Genomic DNA, 12,467 nt, shown 5'->3' with positions numbered 1-12,467 from the left:
AGTATAGCTCTCTATTCGCTCTTCTCTCAACACAACCCTACTCACCACAGATTGTAGAGCCCGCAGGTGCTAGTTTTTATAAAAGGGGCGGGGCTAACAGTGCTTATTTTGTCACAAGTTGGTCCCAAAACATCACATGATCTTGTTCTCAGTCAATAGCAAAAATCAATGGTAATATGCGGGTTTCAACCCACAGAGGGCAGTCACTCTGACATTTACAACTAAATATGCCAAATTGAAATACTTTGACGAAAATGTTGAGAGGTGGACCAGGATCAATCAACAGCTCTACTTCATAACCAAATACAATTGTATTCAGTAGAAAAAAGTGGTTTTGGGGTTTAGTTACTCTTTAACTCATTGAGTGCCATTCATGTCTATAGACAAGAATTGGTTTAGTAACGTAGAGTTCCGTTCCCCTCTATAGACGTGAATTGTGTTTTTCGGCTGGGGTTGCTAGGAGACAGTGTGACGAAGCTCTCCGGTGAATATCTAACTTGTACCATGATGGAGTGGCCAACTGGTGACATGTAGGTGGCAGTAGCGCACCTTTGGATGAGAGATCACTCGTGATGGGCAGAGCTCAGAGGGAGAGGAAAAGAGTTTACGAGACAGAAAATGATGCTACGTGAGTTGATGCTGAAGTTCCCAGCAGCTCACAGCAGCGCACACTCGACCAGAGCATGTGTAGAACTTAAGTGGACTATTAAGAGTGTTGCGATGGTGAGATAAAACCATCAAAAAAAGTTGTGTGTGGGAACTAGCAGGGGGAGAGACTTATTGGATGGCCAAAATACAGTAAGAAATTCATTCAACTCTGACACAGATAGCAAAATAATAATAATAATAATAATAATGTTGCCACCAAAAGCCTGGTCTCAGTATTGTTTTTGTAGTTTTATAGAAGGAAACCAATGTTGAGATGTCACTAAATCAAAAAAATAAATAAATTGCTTCAAAGTCCCGAATTGATTTTTTTCAGAAAAACCCATTTTTCTCAGCTTTTTGTCACAAACTGATGAACTTTTCTGATGAAAGCAGAGAGTCTAATCTTTCAGAATCTGATGTCAGATTGTCATAGTACAAAATATTCTGTAGGTCTTAAAAAATTAGTCAAAAAGCTCTAGAACGGCTGGCACTGAGGGGGTAGAATTTTTGAAAATGGCTGGTACTGAAAGAGTTAAGTGTGGTGTGAGAGTGTTTGTTGGTCTGTCGTATCACGTAGTATCTCAAGCAAAGTCAAGTAAAGTCAATTCATCAATGATCTTTCTCTGCACTAAGGACTGCTTCCTCCACAGGTTGGCACTGACACGGGCTGTGTTCAAAATGTCATACTAACGTACTACTCATAAGTCTGATGTCAAGATGAGTATGTAGTGTGTTCACATTAGATAGTATGGAAAGATTGAATACGCGACAAATACCCGGATGTATACTATATCGGGACAGTTTTGAAGTATGCATGGTGGGGGACACTAGTCATACTCAACCGCCCCATGATGCATTGCGAGTTGAACGTAAAAATGTCCTGAGACTGGCTTCAAGCTAATAATTCAAAATAAAAGCATCTCTTCTTGCCTTTCATTAGTTTTTAACCTTTTGTAAATAGGGCTTTTGTTTTTAAGTTAGGTGGAAGTTTTGTCAGTTGCACAATGGAGGGTCTCTTAAAATTTCTGAAATGTCGGCATGAAATGTGTTTCTGCCAGTTCTATGGATCAAATGAGCACATGTTGATATTCTACTTGGTCACTTTCTCACTTAAAATGCTTTCTGAACTTTCAAAGGTGGAGAATAACAGATATTTAACCTCAATGTGCTTCTGTTTTTTTTTTTTTCGTTGGTTCAAAATGCATCTTGGGAAACTTGGAAGTATACTTCAGTGGCGACAGTCATCATCCTAACCCTTCTAACCATACTTAAAGTATATAGTAGACAGTATATACTCATTGAGTGTCAGTAAGCGATTTCAAACACAGCCTTTGAGTATTGCCTGTGAAATAAAGCCCACTTGAACTCTGGGTCCTGGCTGTCATTATCTGGCTGCTCCATAGCAGGAGCCAATTATAGGTTAACCCAGAGAAAGTATGTGACATTATTTTTAGCCTGACCAGTGTTTCCACAACATTGCATTGGTAAATGGAACACCTTTTAATGTATATTTGAGTGGAAATTTCAACCTTCTACATTTAATTGTGAATAAATGATGATTGATGTTTTTTTTTATATGAGGCCTAAACTATGTCTATCTGATAAAAAAAAAAGAAATAAATGTCTCCATCAGCTTCATTTCAAACCTTTTTGTTGCCACAGATAAACCTACTAGAATACCTCACATACGTAACACAAAGTTTCCCTGCTGTCACTGACCTTGAGAGTTTATTAAACATTCTGACCAGCCTCATGGCTTCATACTCTTTTTGCTCCTCTGTCATTCCATCCATTGGGTTTGACTGCTCCTCTTCCACAACTCCTGTTATAGGATTTATACTAGCAAGAGAATACAAAGAAATGCACACAAAACACTGTTAACATGACAAAACTAACGATGCAATGCAGGAATATTAAGAACCTTGGATAGTTTTCATCTTATTGGGTTAAGCTGGTCATCTCACTGTGTAAATGTAGCATAGATCTGCAGTTGGGTAAATAAAGCCTCAGCTTTTGCATATGAGCTGCATTAACATGATTTACAGTATGTATGATTTAACTTGGGTAAGAGTTTGATACAATCCCTAAGTGCACGTGTGAAACTCAAGCCACGGGGGCCAAATCCAACCCTTTAGACAATGGCATCTAAATAGGCCCACGGGAGAAAGTCAAAATATCTAGAAAACATCCATCCACCCTTTTTCTGACCAGCTTGCTCCTCCATCGCAGGGCAGCACATCAGAGTAAACATGAATCATAAATTACCAAATAATATAATTGTAGATATCTCAATTTCTCCAATTACACAAATTAATTAAATTCCACAATATCTGCAGGGCTTCTCATGCTCATATCACATGATGACAGTCAGTTTTCATCTGAAACTGTTTAAAGAACCAAATTAAATAAGAATTTATCATAAAAGCACAGAAATGTACGTGTAGATCCTGCAGACTGAGATCTGTCACTTATTGCGTGGATGTTGTTGGTGCCTTACATATTTACATTTCATTTGTTTGTGGAAGTGCAAATTACGGAACATAAATGTTAAAATTACTTGTTTTTAACACATAAAATCTGTGGCCTTCTTGAGATCAAACTGGTACTATGTCCCCTGGGTGACAATGAGTTTGACAGCCTGGCATTAGTGTGCATTCATTCAAAAATGCTTTCATAATTTATTTTAAGTGTGCACATCTATGCTTTGTTGGGTATGTGACACTGCTGTTAGTGTAAGATAGGTTGAGCAGTGGTGGAGGTACTGACCGAGCCTTAGCTTCTCTGTATTCTTCCGTCTCTGAGTCCTCGTCCTCAGAGTAGATTCCAGGGTCTCGTCCACCTTGGAGCAGCCCTCTGGCAGCAAGCAGACCAGCCGCGTTACCATAGCCAGTGTATTTAATGAACCTGGAAACTAAGAAGAGAACATGTACTTCTAATGTGAGCAGATGCAAAAAGTAGTTATGACTAAACCAAACTAAAACTGGTTTGACAGACCGTGATTTTTGTCTAAATACATTAATGGAAGATAATTGAATGCTGAATCCGTGTACCCTTCATTCTTTGGTTATTCCATTTTAAAACCAAATAAAAATAACAAATAAAAAGTGTGGTTATTTTGTTTTACTGACTTAAAATCTGAACAGAAATACAGAAAAACCAAAAACCAGTCCATCAGCGTTTTTCTGTTTTAAAATTAAATCTTGCTGTTTGTGAGATATTTGGATTTTTAAGGGAAACTAGGACGAGGGCTTCATGTTTTAAGCTCACCACACAGAGTGGTCCCACAGACGGGGTGGTGTACTCAATCTGCTGGTGCTCCTTGTTTCTTGTGATCAACTCCCATCTGTGTTGATGGCTGCTGTTCGTGGCTAGCAGTAGTATAACGGGCAAAATAAATATTTTTACTGCCCTCAAAAAAGCTGTGTAATTGTTTTTGCAAAAGTGTCAAATCATAGACATTCTAATATCTATTGTTCCTCACAGCAGCCTCACAGTCGATAGTCAGTCACCTGTTTATTTGGATACTATTTGGACCGTCCTGTTTGCTCTGACAGAATGTGATGTGCTTAAGCTCTCACTCTAATTTCCTCATAGATATCCAAATATCTCACAAACAGAACAAGATTTCGCCATTAACATTTAAATTGTAAAACAGAAAAAGGCTGCTTTTCTGGTTCTTGTGGTATCTGTATTTCTGTTTTGGTTGGCTATCCATATAATTGCCGTATCAATATACTGACATTCTATCCGTACGCAGCGCCCCTCATTGGCCAGTTTAGGTCATGTGACTAAGGCTAAACCTAACCGTAAACCTAACCCTAACCCTAAAAATTGTTGCGATATAGGGCTATAACCTAACCCTAACACTAAACCTAATCCTAACCCTAAGACTCTACGTACGTGTACTTCGGTAAACTTACCAATAGCACCGGGGGTTTGTCCGTACGGCAACCGTACAAATAGACATTTTCAACAAAATTAACCACACTGTTGATTTGTTATTTTGATTTGGTTTTAAAACTGATAACCAAAGAACAAACAGTACACAGATTATGTTGCTTTACATTGATGAATATTCAACTTCTAACAAATTTATCACAATTTATCAAATTTTTGTGTGTGTGGGGGGGGGGGGGGGGTCACCAAGAGTCAGATGGATTATCTAAAAAAGGTGAACAGTACATGCAGGAGGTCATTGTTCTCACCGCTCTCTTTGCAGAGCACAAAGAGGAACTCTGCAGCACAGGCCTTCACGTCTGTGTCAATGTGTGTCATGAGGCGAACGATTTTGTTCCTCAGTTCATTCCCCACCTCGGGCCGGTTTTGAACATCTCGCAACGGGGGCAGAACCTGCGCACACGCACGCACACATACACAGCAACCAGAGCCATCTGAGGAGAGAGTCATTACTGTACATATCCAGTGGTTAGAGGCTGACCTTTGACCTGAGGAACTTTCTTGTCTCCCTGTGAATGCGAGCACTCTCAGTCAACAGGTTCATCGATGGTAGGATTGTCTCTTTCAGCTTATTTCCCTAGAGGTGAGACAAAAGTGTACCGACATGAAGGTTTGTTCTTATTGTTCAGACGAATGACTAACATTAAAGAAGAAGAGGAGTTTAGTTTTTTTGTTGCTCTGCCCTGGGACACCATTATACTCCCCTCTCTCTTTTAGGCTACTATTGTCATGGAGCAGGGTTCAGGTCAATTACATTTTAAAATTACAATTACATCTTCAATTATCCATGTTCAATTACAACTCAATTACAGTTACGTTGACCAGCATTTTTTTTTCCCAATTACAATTAAAATTTCAATTCTTATTTTCCCCTGAAATTAATTACAATTACGCTCTCAATTTCTAAAATGCAATTATAATTAATCACAATTACTGAGCTTTTTATAAATAAGCCCATAAAACTTAACCTTGTGCTAGCTTTCTGTTAGCATCTCTTATGACAACAGGTCAGTTTTGACTAATGTCTTAAATCAGCTTTAAACACACACACACACAAATGTATCGTCCAATTCTTGTTAATGGCTTGTTTACCAGTTAGACTTCCTGATTTTTTTGGTGTGGTTGACTGAGCATTTTTTGTGTCAGTATACTCCCTAATTCATTTTTATGTTTCGTAATGGTAAAACAATCCTGGAGAGAAATAACAGGTAAACATGATCTCAAACTAATTTGAATAATTTTTAACTATGTATGTGTAAGCCATAGAGCTGTGACATGGTTCCCCAGGTTTGCATTTAATTAATTTGTGAATAACAATTTGTATTGAATTTTCATGACAATTATTATTACAATGTCAATTATCTGAATTACAACAGCAACATCTTTTTTCAATTTTGATTACAATTATAATTACATCATAATTTTAATTGATTACTAATTACGCGATCACAATTATAATTGACCCCAACCCTGTCATGGAGGCTAAAGTCTATACGTGTGTGCATTCTCAGTAGTTTCTCTATGTTCCTTTCTTCTCTTAAAGCTGCTTAACCACATAACTCACATTATTTTAAAGTGTACCTGTATTTCATCTATTGCATTGTGGGATATGGAGTCCCGTAGAAGAATTCAAAGACTGCGCCAAAGCAGAAAAGTAATTTTTCACTGTGATTTCTTGTGTTTCGTTGCCAGACAAGGAGAACTGTGATTCACTTGACGCCATTTTTGTTCTGGTTTGTTCTTCGTGTTCACCATGATATGACTTCAATCTGATTCATTTGTTTCCAATAAAAACCAAAATATCAATAGTTGCCATTGTTTTGGCACAACTTTCAAACCGTTAAAACAGCAGAAATGTCACTTTGATGGTGCTTTGTGTAGCATGTAGCAACACAAACTGAGCTATGTTTAGAGTTTCTTCGTGGAAGTTCAACTTGATCTGGAATATGATGCTCATGGTAAGCTATAAAGTCATCATGGAGATAACATACATTTTAAACTGTATTTTCAATCATCAAAATGTAATATGTATTTTTTTCATTTCATACGAGTTTTGAAAAGTTTTTACTTGCTTGTATTATTTAGATTTTTGTCCTAATGTCAGGGTTAAAGCTGGTTTAGAGATGGAGGTGTAGGAAGGAGGTAGCCAGGAGTAATGAATAAACATAAGTCTATGTTTATGTCTGTGTGTAGCCCCCAAAGTAAATGCATAAAATATCAGAAAAATAACACAAAACAACATAAAAAAACATACTAAAATACTAAAATATTCCTCCAAATATTTGGAGGAATACACACAAAATGACAGAAAAATTATTAAAAAAATACACCAAACTAAAAATATATGTGATGAAAGTGACAACAAAAATAAGGTAAAATGATGCCAAAAACAAACAAAATTACTACAAAAATACACAAAATGAAAATATACAAAATTAGAAAAAAATGTCAACAAGTTATACAAAAAAGGACACCAGACAAAACCTTTGTTCTTTCACATGTAAAAAGAAAAGAAACATGCAATATACTTATCTGTATAGAAATTTTACACACAGCTTCTACTTTTGATATCTATTTATATCTGCACCTTTTTTTTTAAAAAAATACTACTTATCTTTTGTAAATACATGCTGCTGTTTTTTTTATCCTGTTTTTTATCCTGCAATACGAGCCAATGCAACAAAATTTTGTTCTTATCTGTACTGTAAAGTTCACATTTGAATGACAATAAAGAAAGTCTAAGTATTAATGCTTAGATTGACCATTATTCTAAATGCTGACATGAATGTTGACAATGTGGTTCTCAGATCAGACAATCACATTTTTCTGGCCCCTGCCATTGTCCATCCCTTGTCTATGTAACAAAGAAAAAAAAACCAAACCAAACCTATCCAAAAACAAAAAAGGTGAAACCAGACGAAGAGGACAAAACACTTCATGAGCCACATGCAGATATGAGACGTGTTTAAAACACAACATATTACCATAAAATGACCAACAAAATACGAAGAGAAAAGTCAAAGCCCAACTGACTAAAACCCAAAATGACCTTTAGTTTTCTAAACAAATAAATAGAATCGAAATCAAAAGTAATCAACTACATCCTGGTCTCAGGTTAAAGGTTAAATGTTTTCTTTGCAGTAACTCTCTCATGTGATGTATTGTATAGTAGTTTTTTAATTGAAGAGAATGAAGGTAGAAACAATTAGGTCTTACATGGTCAAGTTTTTTCTCCATGAATCCAAGTAACATGTTGACAGCATCCATGTTGACACCCATGTACTCAACGGAGCCTTGCAGCACCTTTGGTTTCAGCAGCACATCCAGGCAAGGCAGAGGAAGGATTCCCAGTAAATTTACAGTATGGCTGAGAAAACAGAAGAGATCAAATGATGGCTTTGCAAGCATCTAACACAGCGGTGTCAAGCTATAGTTCAAGGACCACAAGGGGCCATGTTTAATATTAAATGGGCCAGACTGGAAAAGTTCCAGCAATCTGCATGTACACCATTGGTTTATAATTATTGAACTATATGGTATTTTTTACTTTCCACTTGTCATTAGGTCTTTCCTTCTGACACATTGAATGCCATGTATGAAGGACAGTGTTTTCCCACCTGTGAAACTCCTCGGTTCGTTCTTCTCCATCTGCATGGCTCATTAGGCAAAGTCTGAGGATGGCTCCCAGGTGCCTGTACGCTGCTGCCTCTTCCTTTACACACCCAAACACATATAGGTGCCAGGTAAACACAATGGAAATGATCACATCTATATTCAACTATGAACAAGTCATACATTTTCATATTTTAGGTCAGTGGATGGCCTCATAAACAATCATTAAAAAAGCAAATGTTACAAATAAAAACCCCAAAAAACATTCTCGAGACTGTTTGAAACAGATCCTCATTCAATACTACTCTATCATCTGTATAACACACATCCAGGCCTCTAAATGAAATGAAGTCTGGATAACGACAATTCAACAAAGATTAAGTAAGAATTCTTTCACACATCCTTAACCAGCACCAACTGCAATTGTAGGAATTAGATAAAAAACAATCTAATTTTAAATCAGGGGTTTTGCCTTTATTTAATGTCAGATATGTTTTTACACACATATGAAATTTGTTCTCTGCATTTGACTCTTCCCTGAGGAGCAGTGGGCACAGGGAGCAGTTGGGGATTGAGGGACTTGCTCAACATCCCACAGTGATGACCCAGGTGAGATTCAAACCGGTGACCCTCCGATTATAAGCCCGTTTCCTTAACCACTTGGCCACCACTTGCCATAAATACATATCTATATACAGTATTTTGTTGCTGTCTTTAGATTACCTCATCAACTTTCCGTCTGCTTATATCGAATGTGATATTGAAGAGTGTTTTAAGAATCTCCATTGCCAGTTCTGTCTGCTGCCGACTCAGTGGGGGCAGTTCTTCAGGTGGGACGCCTTCAAAGCCTGCTCTTCCTGTTTCCAGTGAGTCCGGCCAACACAGGCCCAAAGTGGCATCCAACTGGTTTGCTTTGAAACAAGACAGAAAGTGACAGTGCAAGTGTCTTTGTTGTCCTTGTTAAGTAGATATATGAAGGATTTCTGGAATATTTATGGAGTTAAAAGAAAAAAACTGCATGTGAAGTTTATTAAGAAGCTTTGGAGGTATGATAAAACTAAGATCTGACTTGTCAGTGTAATCCAAACTACTGTGAACCTGGAATAGTTTCTCAAAATAAGACAAAAAACTCTCAGAGACAACAAACCCTAATACATGGAAATGTTTGTGTTATATTATTAATCAAATGGAAGCTTCTTCAAACTTCTCCCACATTGACACAGACATGAGACAGCGGATGAGTTACCTAGGAGACTGATGCCATGAAGCTCTCGGGCCAGCTGTGCCCTAACGTCCACTCTGGTAGCCGTTAGCAGAAAGGTCAGGCGTAAGTCAAAGAAACGAACCTGGACAGACAAAAGCTCAACATTGAGGGGACAACTAAGCTCAAACATTTATTTCCTTCTCTCAACAGGACTGGACATCTAAGCATGTGGATGCATTGATTCCTTGCTGCAAGTACAACTTTGAAACTGACTCCGGTTTCTTTGTTGTTTAATTCAAGAATCTATTGGACACTTCTCTTTATCCTTTTTAAATAAGTTTTTTTTTATTTATAAAATAACATAGTACAAAAAGAATACCAAGTTTCAAATTCAAGAAACAAATATTGCTCAATGACCTGAAGCAAATGAAACCATTGAACATTATTTACAGTTTCATGGTCATCCTGGGTTTTTCATTTAAACAATTATTTGGCTTTCTTTTAATTCTAGAGTATGATTTAAATGTATTCTGTTAAGAAACAAAGCTCCTAATTGAGGTCCAGTCAATCTAAAAGTAAAATGGGAGGCAAAGCTCCCAGGTTCAGTACGGGAGGCTGCTACTTTTTCCACGTTTTGAGTCAAGCACGCTGCACACAGTGGATTCGGTAGGGCCTGACAGGACCAAAAATCCTGGGAAGTCCTTTGCAACCCTTTTCACTCCCCAGGTCTTGGACCAGGTTGCCACACATTGAGGATCGGACTGCTTAGGATTCATTTCAGCTACTATCCCACGTCATTTCTACCAGCAGTCTTCTGGTACCGATCCAGTTTTCATACAGTTTGTAGTTGATTAGCTCATAAAAAGCCTGCTCACTTTTAAGTTTCGTTTTGCGGTGTTATGGTCGAAGTAGTATCAAAATAAACTGTGTTATTGGTGCGAGGCAAACAATAGATGTTGGAAATTTTGGGATTAGAGTTTTTTTTTAATAAATACACAGCTTTTGTGAGGGCAGTAAAACAGGTTTTTAATGTTTTAAAACATAGCGCTACCAGTTGATCACATGAAACGAGGGGTACACGTGTTTCACATTTTGTGAATTTTTCTTGGAGATGATTATCTATCTATCTATCTATCTATCTATCTATCTATCTATCTATCTATCTATCTACTGACCTATCTATCTACTGACCTATCTATCTATCTATCTATCTATCTATCTATCTATCTATCTATCTATCTATCTATCTATCTACTGACCTATCTATCTATCTATCTATCTATCTATCTATCTATCTATCTATCTATCTATCTATCTATCTATCTATCTATCTATCTACTGACCTATCTACCTATCTATCTATTAACCTATCTATCTATCTATCTATCTATCTATCTATCTTTAGATACCACTCTGGTTCCTTTAATTATACATGTTCAAGTGTTTGTCATGATGTACAAATATTATTTTGATATATGTATGTATTGATAGTGTTTCAATTCAACCGTCATGTGACTTTATGCATTCCTCCTATTGGTCAGGTTGTTTTGCTCCTGTCCATTAACCCCTGAGGCAGAACTGAGGTATTCTTGTTTTTCAAGTTCCATTAATTTGGTGAGTTAAAAAGAGAAAACAGGAAATGTCACAGTATATTACAATGCAATTGCTTTTAAAAGTTACACATCAACATAAACATAAAATTCAACTACAATATGTATTTCTGGACAATACAAAAACTATCAGATGAATTAAGGAAGAATAACTTGTAGCAGGGCATGCAGGTGGATGGGATATAATATTGATATTAGATAAACCCACCTACTTATTATTATTATAAATAATCATATGTTAAGCTTTTATAGCCTTAAACCAAAACATTGAAACGAGACATGTGAAACAGGCACCTGCGTTGTTATTTTCTGTAAACACAAACCGAAAAATATATAAAAAGATAGAGAAATTCACAAAACATCAACAAATATAAACAAAAATGACTACAAAAAAGACTCATTACACAACTACACAATACTACTTAACAAACACACCATGACAACAAATGTACACAAGACAAAAACACACAAAGTAAGGGAAAACTACACAGAATGACTTCAAAATTAACACAAAATCAGCATTAATTCTAAGATTGGTCATTATTGTAAATGCTGACATGTTGATAATACTGCCCTCAGATTAGATACAATCAGCTTTTTGGCGCACCCACTGTCATAAAAGTTTCCCATCTCTTATCTAATCAATACATTTTTTTTATTTTCCAAAAGTCGTCAGTTTTGTTGAGAGCAACCTTTGATGTGTCCCATTGTTGCATCTGTTCACTGTCCATACCTTATGGTTCCAGGTGGGGTCATAACACTGCTTCAGCCTTTGTGCAACACCTATGATCAGCTGCAGATCTGCTGCTACCACCTGCCATTCATAGATAGATTAGTCACAGTGTACAGCTTAGCACTCAGAAGACAGCATTCTGCATGCAATCAGAGAAAAGATTGATAAAATGAACAAACCTGTGCCATCTCACTGTGAAGCAGCAAATTACAGATGGACATCAGGGCCTCAATAATCACCTCCTGGTCAGAGTTCTCTAAGGGAGGACAGGATGTCCTCAGCACCTCGTTGGATCCTCCAGGTGTTTGCTCTCCCTCTCTGTCCCCTTGCATTAGAAAGACAAAATACATCACTTTTAGTGTAGGTTTAATATTCAGGAGCTTGTAAAAATGCTACTGTACAGAGCCCTTAAAGACCTTTCCATTTTCTCATCAGAACACATTGCTTTCAAACTGCTGGTTCACTGAACTGTGATAAACTACCCTTAGAATAACATATGTTATGGTAACAATTTGCACTTCATTTCTAAGTTGCAATCAGCCAACTTCCACATTTGTGAGTTACAAATAAAAAGGAAAAAAAAGCACCTGACCTAATATAAGAAAATGCACTTCTTATTTTCTTGTCTCACTGAAATGAACCTTTTTTTCTCATGTTTTCTCCCTTTCAACTTTTTCTTCATGAGCTGCTAAGTTAGATGCCA

General features: G+C 37.0%; 1 protein-coding gene across 2 annotated transcripts in view; it reads right to left on the bottom strand.

The window, feature by feature from the left end:
- Nucleotides 1-12,467, bottom strand: part of ric8a (RIC8 guanine nucleotide exchange factor A) — a 28,167-nt gene that overhangs the window by 2,292 nt on the left and 13,408 nt on the right. For both annotated transcript variants that reach the window (XM_028449848.1, XM_028449849.1), the window contains exons 5-14: nt 11,944-12,089; nt 11,765-11,845; nt 9,464-9,563; nt 8,941-9,128; nt 8,223-8,317; nt 7,822-7,972; nt 5,087-5,182; nt 4,854-4,998; nt 3,415-3,559; nt 2,368-2,487 (exon numbers count right to left, since the gene is read on the bottom strand). In XM_028449848.1, the coding sequence (XP_028305649.1) occupies nt 2,368-2,487; nt 3,415-3,559; nt 4,854-4,998; nt 5,087-5,182; nt 7,822-7,972; nt 8,223-8,317; nt 8,941-9,128; nt 9,464-9,563; nt 11,765-11,845; nt 11,944-12,089 (1,267 nt within the window). The remainder of the gene's footprint in view (nt 1-2,367; nt 2,488-3,414; nt 3,560-4,853; nt 4,999-5,086; nt 5,183-7,821; nt 7,973-8,222; nt 8,318-8,940; nt 9,129-9,463; nt 9,564-11,764; nt 11,846-11,943; nt 12,090-12,467) is intronic.

The sequence above is a fragment of the Gouania willdenowi genome, chromosome 6 (assembly GCF_900634775.1).
Source record: "Gouania willdenowi chromosome 6, fGouWil2.1, whole genome shotgun sequence".
NCBI lineage: Eukaryota > Metazoa > Chordata > Actinopteri > Blenniiformes > Gobiesocidae > Gouania > Gouania willdenowi.
The sequence above is the reverse complement of the archived record's forward strand: the minus strand, read 5'-3'. Positions and strand labels throughout refer to the sequence as shown.